The 27,502-nt window shown below is 43.4% G+C and overlaps 1 protein-coding gene across 9 annotated transcripts in view; it reads left to right on the top strand.

The window, feature by feature from the left end:
• Positions 1-27,502, top strand: part of heph (polypyrimidine tract-binding protein 1 heph) — a 150,183-nt gene that overhangs the window by 58,882 nt on the left and 63,799 nt on the right. For 3 of the 9 annotated variants that reach the window (XM_065865637.2, XM_065865635.2, XM_065865636.2), the window contains one exon: positions 19,806-19,847. The exons of 5 other annotated variants lie outside the window; for them this stretch is intronic. In XM_065865637.2, coding sequence (XP_065721709.1) covers positions 19,806-19,847 — 42 coding nt within the window. Of the gene's footprint in view, positions 1-2,900; positions 3,631-4,624; positions 4,767-6,719; positions 7,163-19,805; positions 19,848-27,502 lie in introns of those variants that run through there. One more of the 9 variants, XM_017075749.4, reaches the window with a different exon arrangement.

The raw sequence follows: 27,502 nt of genomic DNA, 5'->3' as shown, positions 1-27,502 counted from the left end.
GACGTGGGATACCTCTATGAGTTCGTGGTGGAATTTCCTAATATTCTACATTCAAATATTTATTTTAACAGAGGGTCCAAATTTTAACCCATTTTCATGTTCGATTTTTCCGTAATTCCAATGACCCTCAGAAGGGGAAGCCAAAATTGAACTTCTAACTTGGGTAATTGGATCCCGATTTACTCGTGTGATACCTCTATAAATTTGTGGCGGAATTATCTAATATTCTACATTTCAGTTTTTCTTTTAAAAGATTGTCGAAATTTTAACCCATTTTCATGTTCGATTTTTACGTAATTCCAATGGCTTTCAGTAAGGGAACCCAAAACTGATCTTCTGGATTTCATATCTTGAGTTTTTGGATTCCGATTTAGACGTGGGATACCTCTATGAATTTGTGGTGGAATTTCCTAATAGTCTACATTCAAATATTTATTTTAACAGAGGGTCCAAATTTTAGCCCATTTTCATGTTCGATTTTTCCGTAATTCCAATGGCCCTCAGAAGGGGAAGCCAAAATTGAACTTCTAACTTTTATAACTTGGGTAATTGGATCCCGATTTACTCGTGTGATACCTCTATGAATTTGTGGCGAAATTCTCTAATATTCTACATTTCAGTTTTTCTTTTAAAAGATTGTCGAAATTTTTACCCATTTTCATGCTCGATTTTTACGTAATTCCAATGGCTTTCAATAAGGGAACCCAAAACTGCACTTCTGGATTTCACATCTTGAGTTATTCGATTCCGATTTAGACGTGGGATACCTCTATGAGTTCGTGGTGGAATTTCCTAATATTCTACATTCAAATATTTATTTTAACAGAGGGTCCAAATTTTAACCCATTTTCATGTTCGATTTTTCCGTAATTCCAATGGCCCTCAGAAGGGGAAGCCAAAATTGAACTTCAAACTTTTATAACTTGGGTAATTGGATCCCGATTTACTCGTGTGATACCTCTATGAATTTGTGGCGGAATTCTCTAATATTCTACATTTCAGTTTTTCTTTTAAAAGATTTTCGAAATTTTTACCCAATTTCATGTTCGATTTTTACGTAATTCCAATGGCTTTCAATAAGGGAACCCAAAACTGTACTTCTGGATTTCATATCTTGAGTTTTTGGATTCCGATTTAGACGTGGGATACCTCTATGAATTTGTGGTGGAATTTCCTAATAGTCTACATTCAAATATTTATTTTAACAGAGGGTCCAAATTTTAACCCATTTTCATGTTCGATTTTTCCGTAATTCCAATGACTTTTATAACTTGGGTAGTTGGATCCCGATTTAGACGTGGTGTACCTCTATGAATTTGTGGTTTGATTCTATTATAATCTACATTAAAATCTATTTTCTAAGCGAGGGTCAAAATTTTAACTCATTTTCAAGTTCAATTTTTCCGTCTCTTAGAATGGGTACCCAAAACTCTACTTTGATCCAATTATTTAAATTGGTACCCAAATCTGCCCTGCTAAATTTCATTGCTTTTGTTATTCCAATGGTTCTCAGAATGGAAACCAGAATAAAATATTTACCAAACTGTTTTTTAACCTATTTCGAAGTTTTCTCGAGGATTTAGTGGGGAGAATTAGATGAGGATTATGATAACTTTTACAGGGGCAAAGGCTTCATAACAGAAAGCTCTAGAAAAGGCTTTCGCTTAACAGTTGACACTACCCCTTACAACAAATTTGGTTCGGGTTTTCCCCCTTATTTTGGGGTGAGCCACCCATCATCCCACACCCCGGAAGCACACTCACCTACGCATAATTTGCACCTTGGCGTCATGCGCTCTGCCGGCGTTCGGAGTCGCCGTCGGCTGGTGGGCGTCGGGAAGTTCTGTCGGCTTTTCCGTTCGCTTTCGCTTCGTCAGCCTTGGCCGAGCTTCGCTTTTCCGAACTTCGGCATTTTCCGCTGCGTTTTTGGGGGGTGGCATACGCTCACCTGAAACCGAGCGAGCTTCGGTTACGTGGGGGTGTGTGTGTGCCACCCCCTTTTGCCACATTTCCGAAGCAGGTGTAACAATTATTATTTTCTCGTTGATTTTGCTGCCGACGTCGTTTTGGCTTTTTTTGCTGCCATCGTAGCTGTCTGCCTCTCGCTCGAACCCTCTGCCCTTTCGCTTGCACCTCTGGCTTTTGGGTGGCGCACACGCATGGCGCATGCATTTGCTGTCTCACGTGGGAGTGCTCGTGTGTGTGCGTGTGTCCTGCCCGTGTGTGTGTGTGCCAGTAATGTTACTGCAACAATTGCGATTACAAGAGCAACAACCAAAAATAAGGGGCGCCAGGGAGGCATCCTTCGGGTAGTTGGCCACGAGTTGTCCCCTCCAGCTCCGATCCTCGAAAGTCTTATACGGATTGGTTTATGTTTCGAAAAAATTAAGTATATATTTCGTGGAAATATAAGAGATCATTGTGCCCCGCTGAAAATAATGACTTGATAATTGCGCACCTGAAAAAATTCACTGAGAGGAAGAAATACAATAAATCCACCAGCAGGTAGCAGACCAACGGGTGAGAGCGCGAGAGAACGGCCAAACAGGAGAAGGCCCAAAAGGTGTGCTACTGATGACTCGTTTTCCTATCGCATTTTTTCGGAGTCGTCGCTGCCAAGAGGAGAAATGCTGCCCACGACGACCGATTCCCGCAGCGTTTCGTGGCCGCTCGTCTCGGCCGCGTTCGTTCTTTGAGCCCGAGTCCGGTTCTTGGGCCCACTGTTGCTTTATTTTGGTTAACACGCGTCGCCGCTCTGCCGCTGCCTCTGCCAGCGCAGCAGCAACAGATTCAATCCCGGCAGCGACTGCGGCAGAGGCAGTGGCAGAGGCATCGGCGTCCGACTCCGAAACAAAAAGGTATATTACCTTAGAATGCCAGTCGTTCTTACTTCAGTCTTCGTACAGTCTTTGCTTTAACCCGTTCCAACTCTGTCCGCCGCTCAGCTCGTTGGCTCTCTATAGGAATCGAATCGAATCACCTAGTATAACAGCAGCAGTAGCATCGTATCATCGTACCATCGTATCACCGTATCATCGGGTCGGTAGCCCGTCTGTTCCCTGGTTCCGTTCAGTTCAGCTCAGCCATCATCGAAAGTTGGCGTCGCAGTCGCAGTTGCCGTCGCCGTCAGCGCCCAAAACCAACCACCGCCACACACCTCCGCAACGCCAGCGACATCCTCTCCACCACCGCTTGTAGCAACTTCAGCAGCAGCAGCAGGAGCCAGAACGCCAGAACCCCAGAACACTCTCTCACACACTCTCCACTCACTCACGAATTTCAATATCCAAATCAAAGTCGGGTTCAAATCGAAAACAGCCGCAACAGCAGCAACAACGCCTCGCAAGCAGCACGCGGATAATGATAAAAAGAAAATAACACGCGCAGTTCGCATCCAGTGCCCGACTTGAACAGATCACATCAGTCCAGATCCAGATCCAGATCCAGTCCCCGAGAATATTATAATCGAAGCTTCACAATCCACAAATTGAAAAGTAAAATCGAATCGACTTCCGGCTTCGTGGTGTTTTCACTTTTTGCGCGTGTGAATCAAATTAAAAGTCCCAACCAAAAACTCGACTCTAATTTTCATTTCCCAGTGTCTCTATCGCACCTTGCGCTCTCTAAAATGTAAGAAAAGAAATCAAAAACAGCAAGAACACAACAGAAAAAAGAATATTTTGTGCTCACAAAAGTAATAATTTAACAATAAGCGAAGACCGAGTAAAGCGAGGGCCGAGTTTCTGGCAAAAGTTCGTTGCTCGAGAGCCGCTCTGCAGTTCTTGGGCCGACGATATTCCTATAGGCCTTGGCAACAACAAGTTCTGAGCCATCATCAGTCTTCGCGTCTCTCGCTCCTGTTCTCGGCGTTTAAGCCGCACATAGGCGAAGAAATTTCAGAGCCGGCAAAACCAAGAGCCTCGCCAACAAAGAAACACGTTTTGTGTTTGCGGGTCCACAAAAAAAAAACAAAAAAATAATAAAAACGAAAATAAGGGAAAAACAACACGAAACGAAAACCGAAAAAGAAAGACAGAAAAACAAAATAGCAGGCAAAAACGCAGACGTAGACTTCCTCAGCTAACTCCGATTCGAGTCGACTTCTGGCCATAAAACCTTATGGCCCGCGTTCCAATAGGCCGCACACAGACAGCCAGCATAGAAGTAGACTCTTGGCCACTTGTCGCTGCCGCTGTTGGCGTACTAAGTACGCATCCGAATAATTCCCGTAGTTTATTTTTATTGTTGTAATTACACGTCGGCGGAGTGCGAGGGAGACGGCGCTCGGCCCACGCGGCGTTTCACGGGCTTGAACTCTCTTCTTGCTTCTTACCTGTTTTTGCAGCGGGCCAAAGTGTGACTCAACAACAAGAACAACAGCGGCACAACAAACCGGTAAAGCTAAAGAAATTTCGTGCGTGTTAATCAGAATCTGGGAAGAGAGAAACACAGGGGCTTTCGCTCGGCTCTCAGGCCCAAAACGTGTTTTTTCACAACTCACAAAAAGAATAATAAAGAATGTCTCGCACAAATGTTAAATTATTTGCACACTTGAAGCGCACAAGAGAGCACAAAATATTCGAAATCGCGAAATATTCCATGATTTTTTTTGCCTTTGTTCCAGAGCCATAATTACAAGATCCGCAACAACAGCAATAAAACCTAACAAAAATATTGATTGAAAATAAAATCAAGAGAATCCACCAAAAAAAATAAAAACTTCACTTCTCATCCAACTTCAACGACTCTGACTCGACACTTAATTGGTAATAAGAGCAATTTTTATTAAATATTCATGCCCATTGTGTCTCGTTTTGTTGTTTCTTATTTTGTGCAAAGCTTTTATTCGTTTTTTAATTGATATTCACTTTATGTGGTTTATTTTTTCGATTTTTTGGAGCTTCACGTTTGGCTTTGAATTGGCAAGAAAATATGCGAAAGTAAAAATTCAAAATTTGATTCCATTTATTTATTTGAATTTAATTTTATTTCCCCACCATTTACTTTACAAGAAAATAATCACACGAATTCTGTCATCTCTTGACCAGCATTCAGAAACCGACATAAAAATGCCTGACAAGTCCCAGCATATATGAAATAATCCAGAGCTGAAGGCAACAAAACTCCAAACGAACTCCCTGGTATTTTTCTAAGCCCCAACCGCTCCCCCTCCGAAATCCGCCCCGCCCAAATACCCATCAGCCATCAAAGCACTATCGAGCAGAATCCACTAAAAATCAAATCTGAAGAAAACAAAATAATAACAAATTAAAATCATACAGAAAGGCACAAAACAAGAAACTGGCAAAAAGTGGTGAATTGTTGCTAAATCAAAAGAATTTCAGTCGGTACAGAACAGTATTTTAAATTATATATACGAACTAAGTGTAATCAAAGTTTTGCAAAAGATATTTACAAAAATCAAGATCCTGTTGAGACATACACGAGAGAATTGTGAATTTTATAGAAATTTATATATCAATATATATCTATATATTTGTATGTTCGGTTGTTAATTTTGGGCGTAATTTAAAGGGGCATTTGAACGCTGATAAGTGGTGGGGGAAATCAATTAAAAAAGGTGACCACAAAGGGCAAATTAGCAAGAACAAGAAATAATAAAGGTGATAGGCAGGAAGGTCGAAGAAATCGGCGACAGAGAAGCGAGAGAATGCAAAGGTTGTTAAATTGAAAATTAAGTATAAATATTTACAAGGAGAGAAATAAACCCGTTAAATAGAAACATATCAGCATCAAAGTACGGCAAGCAAACAATTAGAAGGCAACCGAAAGAGGCCGCGGAAAATGAGAAAAATCAAACAGAAGTAGAAGGAATAGTTGTATAAATATTGATGCTACTAAACAATCAAACCAACCCCCAGATTACCCTGCAAATAAAGCAAAGTAGCCAATTTTGAATAGCTAAATATCTGTCTTTGCACACTGACGAAATATCGGTTGTAGGAAGGCGTAGGCAAAGTCAATTTGTAATTCGTAAGCAAGCAACGTCAATCAGAGACCCACTCAATCTCAATCACTCTCAATCGACATTTTAATGTAACCACAGCCAGATTTTCCTAGCTTTGTCTCTAGCATACAGTAAGGGGTTAACGTTTTTAAGGGAATAGGGTTAAAGTGGGATCGCCGGGTCTAATCAATGCCTCGATCGACAAGAAATCGCGTTTTGACAATCACACGAAATTAGCGTATTTCATATACACATCAGATATATCGCCTCCGCGCGTAATATAGGATTTATATACATCTTCTCTACAGCATATATTTATAAAAAACTTTTGCTAGCCTTGGCACTTTACAGGTCTTAAATCGAACCTCTATTCTATGACAATCTCTAAGACAACCACTCTCCTCTAGAAAACTTCGAGGCTTAAGAACAATTATAGCGGTCTATACAATCTACAATCATCTTGCAATCAATCAGAACTTTAAACAATCTTCAAACGGTTTTCAAATCTCTAAACACATATTTATACACATCTAAGCTATTAGTCAAACACAGTAGTGATATACTAGCATATTAACATTTTTAAGAAATAGTTTAAAATACGCTCAAAATCAGATAAAACGTAGTAGTCGTAAAACTAAACTTGTTAGCTGTTTTCTTGTCCATCGACTAAGTGTAGCAACAATTTGCGTAAAGCTTTACGTCGCACAATTGGCATAGCTGACATCGAAAACTTATTCAATTGGCATTATAGTATATCAGTAAGCAGAGCTCATATATTCACCAAAACACGCAAATCAACAAACCCTGTGCAATTTCCCCATCAACCAAACCCGTCAAGAAAATACCAAAAAAAACCGAAAGTCTTAAACTCAAAACGCGCCAAACAGTAAAAACTCTCGAGAAACAACCAAGTGCTAAAAACAGAAGCGGAGGAAATTTTAATCAACATTTGTTGCCAATAAAACTGTCATCATTGCCGCGTTAACAGAAACCACGGCGTCAGCAGCGATTGCAGCGCTCAGTATCAGCAGCAGCTCTCAAGCGTCGCTAGCCGCCAACGCCCCCGTCACGCCCACACCCATCACGCCCACACCGCCGCCCACTTCGTCAGTGGCAGGAGCAGCAGCAACGGTAAAGAGCGAGATCGTTGCATCCGATTCGGCCGAGTCCTCCCCTATACAAGATTTAATAATGGTAAGCGCCGCCCAGAATCCGATCCTAATCAAATTACCGAATCCGCACTCGAAAGCAAAAAAGCGAAAAATTAGAACCGCTAAATTAACACCCGAAAAATAAGAAAACGAATCCTATATCGGACTCAAGAACTCTGTATGTCTTGATCGAAGAATATGCCATGACTACTTATTAATTAAAGATATATAAGAAACTTGTACAGTTTACTATGCAAAAAGCCAACTATATTCCTAAACTTATTTTTTGGTTACCTCTTTCTGCCATAATAAATCTATACAGCTAACCTAATATAACTTAACTGATCTATCAACTATGTATTGGGCAATTTCAAAAGTTCTTAATGTCAATGGGGGAGGTTGTATTTGTATTTATTTCTAAGTTGTAAATACCTTAGAGTTTACATATATTTTATTTTGAGTTGATTGATTGTTTCGGTTTGGGAACTAGATTTACTTTTAATGATAATTTTTCACCTTCCCTGCGGTCGTGTATATAGTTTATTTTAAGATTGTGTTACCAACCCAGCCATTGACATTAAAATCTAATTAAACGAAGCTGATGCTCGACTCGTGATTTGGCCACAAAAACTTTCACGTCTTCTTCACTAAAGCTGTTCTTCCAAGTGGCCAAGATGTGAGCGGGCCTAGATCTGTTGAAATTGTCCAAATCTTTGTGCTATTGCTTCCGTCTCTGTCTCTGTTACTGTCTCTGTATCGGTCATTCTCTGCCTCTCTATGGTTCCAATTGTAGATTCTACTATCCACTATCCACTAGTAGCGCTCGCTAAAAACTCTCACTGCTCTATCTCTCTCGCCTGAATTCTTAATCTATATCTCAGCCCTCGAATCACTTCCTGTAGTCCAACCTTTTTTCTCCAGCCCCTGAAACACAGTTTATAATTTCAAACGGATGATGTCAGAAGGGTCCAGTCCACTCCACCACACACACACTTTTGAGTTCGTTGCGATTTGTTTTGTATTTTATTTAAGAGAAAAACAGAAAATCCAATTCAAAACCAAACTGAAACCAAATCAAAGCCCTCGCCAAAAACCGAATACAACAAATAATCTGAACCCACCACGCACAGCAAATGCAATTGTTGCACGCACCGCCGTCCACGCATCCGCATCCACATCCGCATCAGCATCCGCAGCACTCGGCAGCATCAGCCGCCGCCTATCAGGCCATGCAGGTGCACCAGCAGCAGCAGCAGCATCAGCAGCAACAACAACACCAGGCGGCCGTCTTCCACCACCAGGTTGCGACCATTGCCGCCCAGCAGCAGCAACAACAGCAGCAACAGGCGCAAGTGCAGCATCAGCAACAACTGCAGCAGCAGTTCCACTACCAGGCCCAGGCTCAAGCCCAAGCGCAGGCCATGCTGCAGACGTACATGCAACTGCAGGTGAACAGTGCAGTGGGTGTGGCCACCGCCCCTGCCACGCCCACCAAGCCGGTAGCCGCCCAGATTCCGGGCTCGATCGCCGGACCGATTGCGGGTCCGGTTCCCGTATCGGTGCCGACTCAGTTCTTCGCGGCTCCGAGCACTCCGTTGACCATCATTCCGGCGGCGGCGGTCGCCTCGTCGGCCATGTTCGCAACCGCGGCCACGCCCACTTCGGCGGCCACCACTCCGACCAACAATGTAAATAATACAGTTAATCTATCAGCCGTAACTAGAACTACTACTACTACTAAGAAGCAGCCGCCGGCAGCAGCGGATGCAGTCCTGAGCGCCGGGCTAGGAGTGGGTGGTGGGGTTGGGGCAATGGCCTCGCTTCTGGGGCCAGCACCACTGCCGATGATGCCCCACCACCTGCCCCTGGCCAGCGTTCTGGGCTGCAGCAGCGCCAGCAGCGGCTGCAGTTCTGCATCTTCTGATTGTTCTATGCCATCGCCAACTTCACTACACTTATCTTCTCCTAAAAAGGTTTGTGTGTTCACTAAAAAACGCTATAAAACAAGTCTCTCCTCAGATCTCTTTGAGTTTTCCTTCAGTCATTTTCCTGTCGAGAAGTAGATATTAACTTTCTTTCCCACTAACTCCCCTTCTCTCTTGCTTTGCCTGTTGTTTTGGTAACTCTACAGCTTGAATATGCACTGTAATCTCCGAATTTTTCATCACTCACCACTGTAGCTAACATAGCCTTTCTCATTCGTTGTCGTGCTCCTAGTTGTTGTCGTTGTTTCGTAGACGTATTTGCGATTTTAATTGTTAATTTGATTACCAATCAATTATTTAGTACTAAGACCATTAAGTTAGCTGTAAGTGAATATACAACATCAAAGTCCCATTTTACAATTACTGATTCACATAATTGCGTAATGTCTTACTCTACAATCTGACATTTGCACATTGCAGACGTTTGTACACTAGGAAAAATGTAATCTTTCTTAGATATGGTTTCTCTTAATATTTATTTTATACAATTAATTTATTATTTTTAAGTATTCTAAATCATCATAACTTATTACATATATCTCGGGTTTATTCAAATCGCATACACCAAAAAATCAAATTTATTACTAAAACATTTAATGAATGCGGATTGAGGGATAATTAAATGCCAATTAAATTATATTATATTGTGAATATAGCACACTGGTCCTTTCTTCCTTGGCCAGCCTTTTCAGCCCTTTTTATTGGGCCACGTCTACCGAAGGGTCCCTTTTTGGGTTGTGTGAGTCAATTGCGCGTAATAAAATAATGTGCAACCGCTCGCCCAGCTGACCAGCATACAAATGAGTTTCCGATCGGGTTTCTATATCCGACCGAATTTATTGACTCAATCTCAACTTTGTTGGAAGTTCGTAAATTTCGATGAAGGTAAATAGTGGGTTTGCGAAAAATAAAAGGAGGTAGAACCAAAGTTGCTGGCTGGCTGAATTTATTATTTTATCAGTCATAACTATCGCGTTACAGGCAAGCATTAACCGCAATTGTTTGGCCAGCACTTACGCTTTGTCCTGGCCAACTGTTCCGGTTCGCCTCCACCACCTCTGCCTCATGCCGTGTTTAGCGCCTTTCCGCCTCCTTTTTCCCCATTCGACCACATGTCGTCCATATTGATTAGTTGGCGTTGAAACTGTCGCTGCAATTTGTTGGCGCAAACTGCAACGCGAAAGGCAAAAAGTTGTACCTCCTCGTCACTCACTTCTGGTATTAGAACGGCCGGCACTGACCCTCTTGCTCCTCTTTCAGTTGTATTTCCCCAGCCGTGGCCGCGAGTCAAACAAACGTGGCCTGTGCTGTGGGCCCAGTGTGCCAGTGCTCGGTGTTCAGTGCCGAGTATCGCCCCTCGTATCCTGTGTCCTTTGTGTTAGGTGTCCAAGTGTCCGAGTGTCGGCTGTCCACAGTGCGTATGTGTGCTCCGTTTGTTATTCTAACGGCCGAGCTGGCAGAACGGACGACCAACGTCTGCCACATTTATTATCGATTTACCGTGGCCAGCAACTCCTTGCTTTGCTGCTGCAATTACCCCCGACCCTCATTAATGTTTAAACTGTACTTAAATGACTCTATTATGTGCTTCCCCCTTTTCGCAACCCCGTACACGTTAAATTATCTGTAATTGATTTTGTTTAACATACGCCCCACAATACCTGACACCCCCGCCCTTATCCATTAGCCGATTTAAATGTTGATTTTAGTCTTTCGCTTATTTTTCGTGCGATTTTCCATCTGGCCGTCATTAAATGCACTCAGTCGTACATGAAAATATTTTGTGATTAAATAGTTTTCGCATCGATCCCCTCTGCATTGCTGTGTGTAATTATTATTGTTATGTGGCAACAAATTCCGCAGTTTGGTTTTTAGTAATTCCCGCAAAAACGGAAAACAGCATTATTTAAATTCATTTGTATTTATATGGCTCAACAAGCCGCTTTTCCACTTTTCCCACCTGTGCTGCTCGTTGTGGCAAATGTTTTTGTCAACAGCGATTTGCTTAAGCAAATAGCAATGAAACTGAGGAGCAGGAAAACAACCCCTAGGTGCTAAAAGAGACCGCGAACAAATCCAGCAAACCGCACCATAAATAAAGATATTGACAATGAAACATGAAAGATTCCGCTGCGAGGACAAATAGAAAATTGTTCAAATTAGGCAGTGCGCTTGGGGATTCGGATAAACATAATGTTAGGCGGCGGCAACCTCGCGGGGAAAGCGCCCGCAAGTGTCACGACCTCATCAGCGAACTCGCTTTGAAGTGTCGAAGTCAGTCAGCCTGCACTTCTAATAATAATCCGCAGAACTGCCGGCCCTCGGCTAACTTACAAACGCACAAATAAACTTTTTAAATTTAAAAATTCATCAAACTTTCAAGCCGGGCCGACAAGTCAAACAAACTAGATGAGCACTGGGAGGGGTCAGTATGCAAGACAAAATAAACAACAAAATAATAAAAAAAATGTATATATATGAGGAAAAAAATTACATTAATCCGTAATCGAAAAACTTGACTCGAACACGGTGGAAAAGTTTTCGCTGTGCGTTGAAATTTATAACATTTTTTATAATAAGCGATTTACAAGCGCGCTGCATATACAGTGTTTTCCAACTACAAAATTTCAATTATTTCCCTGTTTTGGGGTTCGTCCGGCAATAAAACAATTTGAAATTTAAATGCACCAGAGACAAAGTTCCTTTTCCCCAAAAAATGATGTCAAGAAGTGGGACAAGCAATATGTTGCCCAAAATAAGTGAGGGCAAGCAGAAAGGAATTGCTTCGTGCTAGCATCAAATTGAGATGAGAAAATAAAATTCAATAAACTCTTGTTAAGCACGCAGCGTTACAGGAGGAGGACAGCAGGAAGGGGACAGCAGCTGCGTGCCCCGAAACAGGACAACGTTTTAAATATTGACAGCTACAAAAGGGAGTCCTTTTTCCGCCCTCCCCAACCCTGGTCTTGGTGTCCCTGATGACGAGGCTGCCGAGTAAATAGATAAATCAACCCCAGAGACATGTACACCAAGCATTTTTGCATTGATCAAAGCTGGGGCCGGCTCAGCAGGGGGCAAGGGGGGTGGGAGTAGGGCGAAGGACGGGACACGATGCCTAAGCATTGTTATGATTTATCCGGCCCTCAATCGATTTTCGTAGCACACTTTTTGGGGCTGACAAAATCTCATCTCTCATGGATGAGAACTCCTACAATTGCGCTAATCAGAGTGGCTGCGACACATGCCTAGATTCGATTGAGTACGGTGGACTATCAAAAGAGCAAATATGTACCAGTGAAGTAAATATATTTGGGCTACATTAAGGTCCATTAGCGCCTTGCATTCTCGAGGAGTGGTAAACTAAAGAGAAAAATGTAAACCAAGTCTGTTGTAACCAGTTTACTCGCTGGCTGCTTCACTGTACCTTGGGCTTTCGTTGCGATTTGCCTGTCGCTGACAAACAAATTAAAAAGTTATGACTAAAAACGTTTCGGGCTCGGCAATGAAATGAAATTTGTTCGCTCGGACAACGCTCAGTGTTCAGTGCTCAGTGCTCAGTGCTCAGCTATGCCGCTGGCTAAATTTAAATTGCTTTTGTTGCGCTTTTGTAGTTGTCTAGTTGCTGCTGCCGCCGCTCCTGTTTCTGCTCCTAGTCTCGCTCCTCCGGCAGCTGATGATGATGATTTTCCTTTTTGTGAGCGCAAGTTTTCTTTGTTGTTTGCACAAATAGTTTTTGTCGCCCGCGCACAGCCATAAAAAATGCCAGATTTTCTTTTGAATGGCGTCTCGGCGCGTGAAAAAAAGATCGAGAAAAAAATAGTAAAAATGTGTGTAGCTGCGAATTAAGTTTGCAGTTAAACGGCCACGGCTAAGCGCATTAAGAGAAAAGTTTTTACATCCAATGGGGCTCCCTGCTTTTCCCTTTATTTCGGGCCGAACTTTTCCGAAATCATTAAAAGCTTAAATGCGGCGACCAGGAGCATGAATATGAATATGAATATTGAATGTGCGACGGAATGAGTGACTGACGGAGACCATTAAAAGCAAGCGCGCCCTTCAACCCCCAGCCAACTTGCGGTGTTGTAACTTTGGCTTTTACGAGCGCAAAATGTTTGCCCTCTAGTGCACTAATCCACCGAGCACACGAGCTCACTGGCACACCAGCAAACTACCAAACTAGCAAACTAACAGACTGGCAGGAGCATGTGAGCAGAGGCCAAAACCCGGGACCAACTCGGGCACTCACTCAAACTAGAAGCGACAAACTAACTTATTAATATGCAATGCACACTTTGTTGCTGTATTAATTGCAATATTAAATTTCCACTAATACTCGCTTAGCAGGGTCAGGCCAGGACTCGCCTTTCACCCACACTGAGAAAATAAGTATATACCTCTCGGATTAGGTATACTTTTAAACGGATCTAGACTTTAGTTCGGTGTGTTAAACATTTATATGCTACGAATGTGCTATCTATAATTTAAGTCACTTTTTTCAGTGTCCGCTCAACTTGTTTTGCTTGAAAAGTTTCGCCGCAACTTTTAGCGGAGTAAAGTGAGTTGAAAACACCTAGAACCGAGTAATTATTACATGTTTACGTGCGCCAGGATCACGTATCCCTATTCCTTTCGCCGTACCCACCCCGCCATTCCTATTCCTGTCCCGCTCCTGTTTCCTGGCTAGGATGTGCGATGTGTGGGATGGCTTCATTCGGCATGCGGCACGGGTGCGCTGAAAAGCGATACTAATGATAAGTTCTGCTTGCCAGGAGTCCGTCAGCGAAATGAACTCAATTTGCTACGTTTTACATTACCAAAGCCGCGAACGGACATCATTTCCATACGCGCACGTACGGCGCAGACGGAGGTGGTGGGAATTTTCGTGCTCGGTTGCCCGCAGCTTGATGTATGCGGCTGGGGAAATTCTGCGTCTGGCAGCTGGAAATTGCACTGCAACGCACCCCAGAAAACCAAAAACGAACAAACGGTGCCGCGGAAAAAGTAGCAGCGAAATTTATAAATGTTTAAGAGGTGCAGGCAGGCGGCAGGTAGAACCACCGGCATCGATGCCAGACATAATGTTGGCTCAAGTTTGCAGTTAACTAAATTTACACACTCGCAATCTGGGCGAGTGCAACTGATTTCATTAACTAGAGTTGGGCAAACAAGCCCAAAAAGCCCCGCTCTTCTCCTTTCTGCCGGTTGGAAAATTAATTTGTTGAAAATAAGTTGAGGGCAAAGTTTTTCGTGTTTGCATAGCACACTTTCATGTGCGCACTGCTCGGGGCTGATTAATAACCACAGACGTTGTCTATCCGGCCCTTGTCTAATTATTATTATAGCGCAGAAATGTGTGTCAGACCAAAGTTTAGTTGGTAAATTTTAGTGTCCTGAATTATGCATCAAGTTGAGCCACCCCTTCCCATTTCAGAGATCGTAACCCTAAATATTTTATAGCACTGATTTCGACTGCGACAGCCCATAAGCACATGCTAATGACTAATTTGTGGTCCTCGGGCTAACGAAGTCTGGCTTGAACTTGATTAAATGCAGTTCTGGCGAACAATTGTCACCTTTTGTCAACATCAACATCAAATTTTCCGCTAGTTTTATGTGCATAAATTCAAATGCCAGACATCAGGACGGAGCCCGGCCAGAAGGCAGACTTTTGATGAGTTGTGCAATTTCCAGGCTGAGGCACAGAAATGGGGAAAAGAGCAAAAAAGGGCTGAAACCCGGCCATTGTCGCCTGTCGTCTTTGGTTCGCCTTTTGCCTTTCAAGCGATTTTCCCCCGTTTTCCACAGCCAGGAAAAGCGAAGACTGCGCTTGATTGTCTGTGTAAATGCGGCGCCAATTTTTTATGCTCATAAATGCAGGCAGACCAGCAAAGCGACTCCACTTTCCACTCAAGTTCATTGTATTTGCATGCTGCCCGCCCCCTCCTGGCATATTTTCTGCTGTTTCATCATTCTCATCAGCAGACATTGCTCATACGCCACGTTCCTCCTTTCGTCAGTCAACAAAAGCCAGAGCTGCAGTTCATATAATTTTTTCCCCATGCTTTGTCCAAGTTCGCTTTGCTCCAGAGCCAAAACGTTAACAGTATTTTCAGCATTTTCGAGACAGTTTGTCATAATTCCATAGAATCTACTTGGCATTTTTTCTCGTTTGTGTGCTTCTGGCTTCGGAGCTTCTTCTGACGTTTTATTGTGTCAACATGACAAATCGTCAAGTGTCAGGAGGGCCAGGAAGGGGGAATGCAAAAATACGGGCTTTCCTTATTTAATTTGAAGGTGGTCTTAAATGGACCAAATTGATAGGCATACTGAGAGAAAATATTGACGGTCTTAGCCTAGGTTATATACAAATACGGGAACTGTGTTATTTATTTGACAATAACCTGTTGGAATTTTAAATGCTTGAAAATATTGTTTAAAAAAAGTTAATACTCAAATTAATAAGATCACTATCTATTTTGTAGAAAGAAACATAGTAAGAATTAAGTCCAAGACATTTTCCTCGCCGAGATTATCCCGTTAAAAGCTTTTCTCTTCTTGGTTCTTACAACAAATTAACCCTTTCACCTTTTTTGTAGAATAAAACGTGGGAGGTAAATTGTTTCACTTTTTATCAGTTGGCCCATAAATTCCATCGCTCGATTACAATATTTGGCCCATCGTATGCAAATTTATGAGCATTTTCATTTCGATCAATTTACTCTGCTACTATTTCTCTCACATCCCGTTTGTGTGACTGGTGTCTGAGTTATATTTATGCTTTTTACGGCCACCTCGAAGGAGAGAAAAATTTATTCATTGAAGTTTTTACAGTCAACTACACACCTCCTCGATGCGGTTAGCCCTCGCATGGCCATCATCGTAGTCATCATCCTCATCCGGGGATCCCTGGATGTCGGGGAAGCGGCTAAGCTGAGCTCTCTGCTCCCCGCTCTGACGTAATCATTCATACTTCATCAAGTTGACCCGACTCCGACTCCTTGCTTTTCTATTCAGACCTCAGACTCAAACCCGCCTCCGTCCCTGCTTCATTGCTATGCAAACTGCTCCCAATGGCTACGTTTAATGGTCAAGTGTGTAAAATTGCATAGCAAATCGCTGGGATGGTGGATGCGGATGGGTTCGAGGGACAGCTGGTGGGGGAAACGTTTCCTGGACCATTGCTCTTAGATAAACATCTTTGCCATCTGTTTTTGCTCCACTTTGCTCAAGCTCTCTGGGTTCTGGGTTCTGGCTGCTGACTGAGTTACATATTGATGTGATTTACCACTCATGTCTTTGGGGCGTTCTGTGTCCTCGGCAAATTGTTTTGGAATTCAGTTTTGAATCGATTCTCCTTGTGGCATGATATACACGCCGATACGGCCGATTCATCGCACATTTTATGCCTCCGTTTGAGGTCCAATTTGAACGTGTTGCCTTCTTCTTTCCTGGGGTTGCCGTAATGTATGTGGCAGATAAATTGAAACTTCACCTCAACTAAGTTATGGTCCTTTACCGGATTGTCTACTATTTAATGCTATTCCCGGCCAAGTAGTGAGAGTTTAAGCTCGGTACCCTGCACAAAGCTTATAGTGATTAGTAAAATTTAATAATGCCCACCTTAAATAATGATATATTAAATGTTTTAAAAAGTAAGACAACAAGAAATGAATTTTTCAAATTTTACCATTGTCGATTTTTAAGATTTCCCCTATTCTTATATAAGCCCCCGCCGTAGACTGCCCATCAATCAATTCTGCAGAAATTCCAGTGCTGCCAGCTATGTCTTGCCATTGTTGATTTCATTATGATTTCGATTTGCATAACCGAATGTCTAAGCAACAATTTAGCACTCGGCCCCCACGGTTCAAAACGGTCGCCAGGGACTCCTTTTCACTGTCAATGGCTCTGAGGAGTGGAGTTCGAGTTGAAGTTGGAGTTCATCATCGTCTTCGGGCAGAGTGTATCAATTTTGGGGGCCTCACATTTCATTAGCTTGTCAACATTTGTGTAGCCGACAAGCAAGCCTGTGATGGCCATGTCTTTGACACTTCAGCCTGCGGCGTGCGCCTCAAATTGTAGTTGCCATGGCGTGCGGCACACCAGGAGTGGGGGAAGGAGCTTTGAGTGGTGCTTCAACCCGGACTGTTGCCCTAAATAGTTAAACTGCTTAGCGAGTGTCTTGCGTTTTGGCAGACTATGCCACATGCTCCGGTTGCTATGCAAATCAATTTTCCCAGCCAGCCTGTCTGTGCCGTGAACCCGAGTTCATTAGTACTTTGTTTAGTTAACTTTCTATTGGCAGGCTTTTGAACTTTGATACCCGGATTTGGCAAACGCTTTTGTGCTCACTCAGTTAATTTGTTTTAATTGCCATAATTTGGTCCTACCTGGTCTGCTGCTGTCTGCTTTGATTTTCATGCAAATTTTAAAGCGCTTAAATTGTGGCGAGCACAGACCGGCAGGAGGAGGGGCAGTCAGGTAACGAGCTGTACAAAACGAAATCCCTTTTTAACAAAGGCAGAAGGGGAAATCATAAATTTTGCCCAGCAGCCATAAAAGTGTTCAGCTTGCTTCGTTTGGGGAGCTCAAAAGCAAATATGCAATACGCTTGCTATCGATATGCCGAAATCTATGCTGCTGCCTTTCTGCTTTTTCCGTTTTTCGGTTTTTTTGCCTAGACAAAGGGGAGAATCCCCTGCACGTAAGGAGCTCCCGCAAAAAGCCCTTGCCAAAAGTATTTTATTTATTTTTGCCACACACACACCGACACATTATCAGCAAATGTTATTAGGGTGCCCCCGTAAGTATGCAACAGTTTTTTGTGCGCCTGTTGTTCTTTTTCCTTTTCCGGTTTTGTGTTCTTGTGTTGGCCCTGCGGGCAGACAGCAACAAACAACAGGCAGCCAATTAGGCAAGCCAAAATCTGGTTAACTGTTGCTTTACTCCATTTTGGCAGCCAGCCAAGACATGGCTTTATTGCAGTTTAATAGGCCAGAGACTTGGTGTTTTTTGGGGTGATAGATAGGCCAACGCATTAGGCAAATCGTAAATGCTCCAACTTTTTTCGGCGCATTGCTTTCAAACCACTTAACGCAAATGATGTTGATATAGCCGACAGACGGGGAAACTTTCTTGGGCTTTTCCCCTGAAATTGGGAATTCCGCCTATAAACACACGGCACAGTTGTTGTGATTATTATTGCTGTTGTTGCCGCCGCTCTTCTCGAGCAACTTGCTGTTTTTCTTGGGCCCAAAAGTCGTTGAGCGTTAAAAGCAAACCCAAAAATGTTCTACAACTTTTGGTTTGAGTGTGTGTTGGAACAAGTTAATGTAAAAGTATTTTTATGCTTTGAAAAACATTTGCCAAGCCAAAAATTATAAAGAAAATAATAAAAGAGGAAAAAAGCGAAGCGAAAAGAAAAGAAAACAAAAAGTAGAGCTAGGCAATGCGGTGGAGATATTCTGCGGTTGTTGTTGTTGCATAAATAAAATCAAACAAAACAAGTAGGAAAATTCGGAACAAACACCCACAACGTCTGCGTCTCGCTCGCACGAAGTGGGGGATTCCCATATTATCGTCAGTCGCATCATCGTCATGGATCAGCCGCAGTCGCTGTAATTTTGTTATAGGCACCGGCACGTGTGTGTGTGCGTGTGCGTGGGTTTTCCTGCTTTGCTGTTTTCCTCTGTGTGAGTGTGTGCGCCACAAGATAAATGTCTATTTAAATTGTCCCTGCTTCTAGCCGGGTCCTTTGTGCCGTCGATTCCTCAATGGCAGGACCATGGCAATGCCACTTGACAGCGCGCCGCCCACTCGAACTCCTCCCTAGTTAAATCTTTATTGTTATCATAATTTGCTTTTATCCGTGCTCAAAGCTTGTCTCATGGCAGGTTACCTAACCAAAGCCCCATTCATCCAGTCGAGATGGGACAGGCAGAACCGAGCCGAACAGAAACCGAGTCAAACGAGACCCAGAGTTCACATTTTTATCGTAATTGTTTTCGTGCATTTTTTTAGGTCTCCTGCGAAAGTGAAAAGCGGGAAAATGGAGCGTAAATAGCACTGAGCTCTGTGGGCTTGTTTACCATTTTCCCAGTTCTGAGCTTGCTATGCAAATCAATAAAAGTTGATAATTGAGATTTCTTTAACAAGATTTCGGGTGTCACAATGACAAGCTCCTGTTGCCTGCCCGCCTTCCTGTTGCTCCTTCCCTGGAGATGATGATGAAACAGATATTGAAAGCAGGGGAATATTAAAATTATGGCCAGCAGACAGCGTAGTCAGCAAAAAAAGCATCTCTAGGCTGTGTGCCAGTGACATAAATTATAATTAGATTGAACGGCAGTCGATGGTAGACCTTGAAAAATGATCCGATGGGGCAATTTCCTGAAAACGGTGCATCATTAAATGATTTAAGGAAATATATATCATAGAATAATTATATTGCTCATTACGTATTTTTTCGATTACCTTGATTTTGATTATCGACCTTTCTCTGCATAATTCGATTGGTTTCGTTATTTATGATTTTGAAAACCATACTCCTCCATCCATCTCTCTAGTATTTGTCGTATGAAATTTGATATTGTGTGCCTCTAGATAACCCAGAGATTGCCGTACTGTCCAATGTCTTAGTTATAAGCCAACCCGGTCCCAGTGCATGACTAACTAACTGTTATCTTCTCTTTCTTATTGCAGGTAAGGATCGATGAACAGTATATATATAAACTGAACTATTTGGTAAGCCATTCAATAAGTTTCCCAATATACTCAAACACATTTCGGGCTGGCAGGCGCACTTTTCATTTGTCCCATAAGTATCTTGGGGGATTTTATTTCCGCAAACATCTCGCTTCATTTGGCATTGCGGCAAGCAGCCGAATTGTGTGCCATAATTGAATTTTAAATAAACCCTGGCAGACACGCACGAGAGTCGATTGCAGTCGTATCCTTTCTGCTCTCGGCTCCTTGGCACTTGTCTACTTTTTAAACTGTAAATAAATTTCATCGAATTTCTTCGCTGCCTGCTGACAAAGACGTCTGGCAGGCGGCTTCTTGCCCTGCTCCTTGCTCCGTGTCGCTTGCTCCTTGTTGCTGTCGTTGTGTTTGCCGCATCCTGCGCCATGAAGTATGCAATTTTATTTCAGTGCGACCGGCACTTACCTGGCATCACCTCCACCCACCTCCCACAGCCTTTGTGCCGGCTGCTTGAATGCCATAAAATATTTAAGTTTACATTTCTCACACACACTGTACACCGCCCTTTCCGTTTGGGGATCATGCTCTACCTCTAAGCCGGATCTTCTTTTTGTTGTCTCCTTGCATTGACTGCGCTAGACTGGCCATTTTTATAACTGAATTTGCCCAGTCAAGATTTCTACGACTTGACCACACACATCAATGCACTTAGAGAAAGGCAATAAAGCTTATTTTCAAAATAAATATTTTTTAATAATACTATGGGGAAGAACTTCACTTCGAATATCATTTAATATTTTGATGTTCATCAAATATCATCAGATTGATTGCTGGCGAACGCGGCATCCAGAAACTTGCTCTCTTTTGTCTTGGAGCTTAGAATAGCTTGGACTGGACATTCTTCCGATCGAAAAATCCGTCCGTAACTATACTTAAATTGTAGAAATCCTCCGCGAAGGTCTTTTTGTGCAGGGACATTCCCCAAGAATGCTTTTTTTACCAGTGCACTCATTCAGTATGTTTGTCCGCCTGTTTAATATTTGCTCTGCCATTGTCATGGGTCAGCCCCTACTCTGACCTTAAGCGAACCGACACGACCTGAACCGGCTATTTGTGCAGCACTTGGCTCGCCTCGACCGACTCTCCAGCTCTGATTACCGGCAATTCCGTTTTTCCTCACTGCAAATATAATTAAGTCAACACACAAACACGTCCAGATATATCTATGGACAAATAGTGCAAGTGAGTTGCATGTGCATTTTATTTAAGAGTTCAATAAGCAAACTTTGCACCGAGTCAAGAGTGCAGCCATTAGGTAATTAATTTAACACTTGGCCACACAGCCCGGCCACTAATTGGCTTCCATTTACCAATTGAGACAAATCCGGCGGAGGTAAAATAAAGAATGGAGCAGGAACTGGAAGCTGATGGATGGGCAGATAGAGCTGTAAGTCGAAATCAAAGCGATGGTAGTCATTACTGCCATTTGCGGCACACTTGGGGTTGGCAGCCATGGCAATAGTTCCCAGGAAAAGAACCTGACATCAAAAACGCTTCAATGAACTGGTCAAATGTGGAGTAGGATACGTGTGTGGGTGTTTGGGGTTGAGTGCTCACTGAACCCAGTGAACCTGCTCGAAATTAATGTGCCACGTAAAAAGGGTAATTTCCAGAAGCCACGTCAAAGGTGCTTGGCCAAGTTCCAAGTTCGGGACAAGACTTGTTGCGTGCCTTGTGCACTTTTTTTAGACATGACCCCCATAGTCAAAGTGAAGTCAAGTGCAAAGGAAAGTAAAATATTTTCCCAACAGAAAAGAAAAAGGGTAGCGAAAACCGGAAAACATCAAAATAGACAAGCTGCGAAACTTTTGTAATGTCTAAAAGGCTCTGCTCATTAAGAGGAAAGTCGAGGAGGAGATGCGTTTGGTGGTGCCTTTGGCGTTAAACTCATTAACGGTAATTGCAACCTTTTTTTTGAGCGCGCATCGCATTTTTAAAACGCAATTTTGTTAATTAATTTTCGCACATGACGCCCGCCGTCTGAGGCGTCGCTCGTTAGCTCCGGCATTAGTCGATGATTTGGCTTTTGAATATGTTGTCAATCAGCAGCGGAGCGTCCTTGACTTGTCTATCCAGCCGCCACTTGTAGCTGCCAGGCGTAGCTCTCTGGCTTTGGCTTTGGCTTTTCGGCGCTTTTCGCTTTTCAATTACGGAAAAACACGCCCCGCAGCCCACTTTCGGATGGGACTCGGATTCGGTTGGGATAACGCTCTTTACCGCTAGAATCAAAAGCCAGCGGATCCGCCTCCTGTTGCTGACACTGATGATGATTGTCGCCCCGAGGGGCGTAGCCCAAATGGAGGTGGAGGAAGTGCTCTTCACTCAAAAAAAATAATGCTTTCTAGAAGCCGAGCGCAAGTTGATTCTCCAGTCGGCAGAGTGACACAAATATTAGATGTCTATTTTATGATCAACATAAAATAAAACTTTGTGCTGTATAAAAAGGAACAGAAAGACGGGTACAAGTTCGTTTAAATTGAAGGAAGTCTTTATAAAAGTCAGTCTAAATTGAAATACAATATTTTTTTTATTTAATTAGCATTAGAAAGTGTTAGCCACTTCTTAACCGCAAACTACGATCTTAAATTTGTGGTTGAAAAAATCTTCGAGTGCAGTACTCTCACATTTCCACCGGCTGCAGAATAATTTGTCTTGCGGCCAAACGTTCTATTATCAAGCGGCGGTGCAGAGTGTGTGTGTGAGCCACTGAAAGGCGAAAATAATATCCTCACTTGGAGCGCACTCCAGAGATGCCCAGCCCAGATACGAGGGCTTGTTCCCGGCCCTCGAGGCGGTTAACTGAATTTGAGTGAAAAACGAAAGGAAAGCCAAGCCAGCGGGGAAAAAGAAAAACAGAGCAAAGCGGGCTTAAGGAGCTTCTGTGATTTATAAGCATGTGCTCGCTGGCTAACCTTTCGCTTTTCACTTTTCTTTTTGCACTCCCTTACAATCAACAGTCCTTTTCATGGGTCAGTGCAACTCACACACATAGAGACAAGGGAAAAGGCTGTCACTGCTGTTGTAATCAACTTAATTGCAGGGAAACAGAAACGGGGAACCCCAGACCAGGGGAAGAGTCGCGCAGGAGAGGGCGAATAATTATGAGTAATTGCTATTAATATAATATAGCCAGAGCTAGCCAAAGGACATATTCATAGCGCCCAAAGGCACGCAATGAAAATATAAAAAAATTGCTCCAAACCAGTAGCGTAAAAAGCTACGAAAATTATTCACAGAACGGACAGAATACATTTGATTATAATCTACAATCTACGTCAACAGCAGCAGTATCCAGGAACTACAAAAACAACAAAGATGGTTGTTAGCCCCTAGACAAAGCTCGAAAATTGATATTAATTTTTCCGCCTTTTTTTAGCCTCAGCCCATGGAATGCCCATAAAAAGCAGGCAAGAACAAAAGACCCAGAAAGAGGAGTAAAATGTTATGAGCCTTGTTATCGGGCCACGCCCACGAAATGGGAGCGCAATGTGTTTCCTTGGCATTAATTTTTGCTATTTAGCAACGTAAGAAGGCAGCAAAAAAATATCAAATTAATTAGTGATGCTTCGTGGCAGGGAAAAAAACGAAAAAAACAACCGCAATAGCAACAATGGCAGCCACAAAAATTTGGTTAAATTAAAATCTTGTTTTAGGCAGCTTAAAGCCACAACAACAGTAAAGTCCCCAAGTAAATGACCATGACCAACTTAAAATACTGACGAGATCGATTTATGCTTTAAATGTATATTTTTAGGATTCGTGCTTAATCTCAGCCCACATCATTATAATTAAGCAGTGTGTGTGGCCAAGGGGATGCTATTTGTCAATTTGACATTGACAAACTCGTTGGTCTAGATTAGAAAACACATGGGCCTGGGGAGGCCATAACAAGTGCGAAATGTAAACACAACGAATGGTCTGCGGTCTCATCTTCTTGGAGCCAAACAAGGGCGAGAATGAGAACGAAAACTCGCCCCCAGGACATGTTGCGAAAACTTCATTTGTGGCCGGTGCTTTGTGTCCCTCTTATTGCCGTTTGACTCTCGTTTAAACGCTTCAATGACTTAATTATATTTTCGTAATTGTCTCTAAATCACGAGAGCTATAATTAGATTGCCACAACGCACAAAAGTATGCAGCGCTCTTGTTTACTTCTTTGTTGCTCTCTGCGGTAGACGAAAAGGAAAATCTGTCTTTTCAGCTTTATAGAATTTAACTGCCTCGCTTATAAGCCAAGGAGAACTACTTCCAGTTAAACAAAAGGAAAATGGCAAAGACCAAAGCACGGAGAAAGTGCTGCAGTCAAAGTTTTTAAGTGTTTATTTCAATTATTGTTTGGCTGCGTGTTGTCTGCTCCGTGTTTTTGGCCCGGCGAACGCGGGCAAATGCGGGCGAACGCTCGCGGGGGCAATTTAATTTTCCGCATTTTGTGCACCCCCGAAAAGAGTGGGGAAAAACAACAAACAATAACAAAAACTAGTTAAGAAATGCAAAAGTTTTTAGCGTGAAAGTTCGTCCACCGTTCGTCCTGCGCAGCTCCCCTCCTGGCTTTGTTTTCATTTTCATTCACGTGCAGTTACTCAATTTTTGTGCTTAACGCGAAAGAGTAACAGAAGGGAAACAATGCGACTCAATGGTGAGAAGGTGGAGGTGTCGAGGGGAGTCCCCTTCACTCACACATCGCCGCTTTGGTATAATTTAATTTTACACTTATTTCTACTTTTGTTGGCGACCAAAACTAATGCTGGCGCACTCGAGTTTCCGCAACATTGTTGCTCGCAGCCCAGCAGCAACATCGGCGGAGGACTTGGCCAACAGCCCCGCCCCTTCACTTGCCGCCCTGTGATGCCCCCTCCCCCTTGGGGGAGCCCCCGAGCCTTTTCGCCTCCGTCTGTTTAGTGTTGCGTGTCGCCATATTGTTTGCTTTATGTCACACACTCGCCAACACAAACGCACTCTGGTTTATTTGCTCCGACTGCCATATATTTTACTCTCAGGTAATTGCGGTTTTTATTTCACAAAAATAATAATAGCTGCACCTTCGGGGGTGGCGCTGTGCGAGAGTGAGTGTTGGTGTGTATGTGTGTGGATGGATGGCTGTCGGAAGTTGTCAGGCTACAACAATGGCAAATGGCGAATGGCGAAAGGCGATCTTAAAGCAGCCACAAACACGCGTGCACCAGGGTCTCAACCACTTTAAAGCCAGCAGCTGAACGCTAATAAGACACACAGAGAGTTCCCAGGACGAGGGAGCCGGACGGGGATGGGAAGGGGCAGGTAGAGGTGGAGGAGCAGACAGCCGCCTTTCATGGATGTGTGAGCTTACACTCCGCATACAGCAGGCTGGATGCCCTGTTTGTCTGTGCGAGTGTGCAGCATAAACCCTGTTAACACACTTAACAACAAACAAAGCTACAAGCCACGCCTGGCCGGGCACACACCTCCCCCTGCCGCCACCCACCCACCACCCACCACTATGAGCATAACTTTAATGCTCATTGCTTGGCTCGCTGCCTTGACTTGGCTCGACGCCAAATTTAAATGAACTGGGTCGCCGGCGACGACGAACTGCAGAAGAACCCCGCATTCAGATGAAAATCTGCGGGATGCAGGAGGGGTGCGAAGCTGATGGGGTTGAGCTGCCAGCTGGGACAGGCACTGCCAAAAAAAAACAGCTGAAAACTTGTTTGCCATTTCCAATTACTTCAGATGGTGTACTAAGCTTAAAAAGAATCTTATAATTTGTAAATTTTGGCTGAAATGAATTTTATTTTTAATTAATTTTAATTTAATTTTTAAATGGTATTATATTAATCAAAAATATATTCTTCTGTGTTTAATAATTTATTTAGCCAAGCTTACTTATATTTATCCTAGCTGCTCTCGAAATATGGCAATATTTCCAGCAGTGTATGCTGACATTGGTATGCATTCGCATGGGTCTTAATTACATAATATCCGAATGAAGAAAATTCGAAATGCCCAGCGGGCTCTTGAGGCCAACCAAAACCTGTGTGTGAGTCCTGGCCCCAAACCGATTTGTGGGGGAGTTTATAAACAATAGTTCATTTGCGAGCGCTCCGAGGCAGCCTTAACCCGCCGTGGCCCGCCTTAACCCCTGTGCCCAGCTAACCCGCATAATGTGCTTACGCTTCATCGATTGACCGTTGTCTGTGGCTGTGTGCGAGTGTTGCGTGGGTGTGAATGGGTGTGACTGGGCGGTGGAAGGTCGAAGGTGAGCTGCCGAACACAACGATCGACGGGAGCTGCGTGGTGCTAAAAATGTTAATGCAAATCATTGGGGAAATCAAAAATGGCTCCACCCCCGTCTAGAGTGCAAGTGAAAATTGTGGCCAAGATTTTCGTAGGCATCCACTTCATGCAATTTGCAAGGGTTTCCCAAGTGGCCTTTGCTCCCCCATTTCCCCGCTCAGTTTGTTGTCAAATTTGCGCAGCAGCCGCTTCCAATTGCAACAGCCAAGTCATTAGCATAAACGTAGAGCGGCGAAAAGTAGCGAATCCATTAAGGCCCGTGGCTACAGGATAGGCACTCGAAACGGCCGTGAGCCCCTGCTTTTGGCAACTCTTTAAAGATTTATGAAGCGTCAAATATTTATTATGCCCGCTTTGCAATATAAGGCAGCCGAGCACGCGAGCCCCATCTTGGCACGGAATAGCCCACGGCGAACGGGGAGCCAGCAGCCAACAGCCAACAGGCAGGCATCTCCCTAAGCCTTTGGTCCTGGCTTCCATGCCTGGCTGTGCGAACACTTTTTGAAATTGCAAAGCGGCGCAAATAAATAAAAACACATAAAAAGTAGGCAAACGCAGGATACGAGGCTGAGGCATCAGCAGCCAGAGCCCCAACACAGACAGCAGGAAAATAAAAAGCAAGGCATAAAATAAAATAAAACGCAGACGGGGAAACGAAATGAATGAGAGCGCAGCCCACGATGATGGGTCCAAGGAAAGCCAGCTACAGGACACAGGAAGAAAATCCGTTCTGAAATCAGGGCGAATCCACATCATATCCGGACTCGTTAGCCTTTCGTTCCAAAGGCAAATTAAATTAAACTTTACAAGAATTTAATAGAGTTGATTTGAGGATACTTTCCAAGCTAAGATAGCGGATTACAAGGGCATTTCATGACAGAAGTGCAGAATTTTTTCATCAGTGCACGGCTGGCACAAAAAATGCAGAGCGAAAGCAAAACAAAATCAATGCGAGAAGCAGGCTGAGCCTGAGTCTTAGTCGCACTTTTACTTTCCCTTTTCGGGGATGGGGCATGTAAGGGGATGTGGCACTTCAACCCTTTCAACAACTCACGAGGACACGGCGGCTGCAGCAGCCTCTTCTCGTGGCGGTGAAATATGTGGCCCCAAATATGAAAAATCTCCTCTCGGGCTTATGTATATATACATATTTCTGCAGCGGCAGCAGCAGCAACAGGAGAAGGAGCAGGAGCACGTGTGCCTTGTTCCACCCTCGCACTCGTTTGTTAAAGTGTTGAAATATGTCAAACATCGTCGAAACCATTTCATTTGACTGGGCGCGACTGTCGCGGCGGCCGGCCTTTGAGCAAATGCAAAACGCTTGGAATATTTTTAGGCGCACACAACCGGTGACTAATGATGAT

The sequence above is a fragment of the Drosophila suzukii genome, chromosome 3 (assembly GCF_043229965.1).
Source record: "Drosophila suzukii chromosome 3, CBGP_Dsuzu_IsoJpt1.0, whole genome shotgun sequence".
NCBI lineage: Eukaryota > Metazoa > Arthropoda > Insecta > Diptera > Drosophilidae > Drosophila > Drosophila suzukii.
The sequence above is the reverse complement of the archived record's forward strand: the minus strand, read 5'-3'. Positions and strand labels throughout refer to the sequence as shown.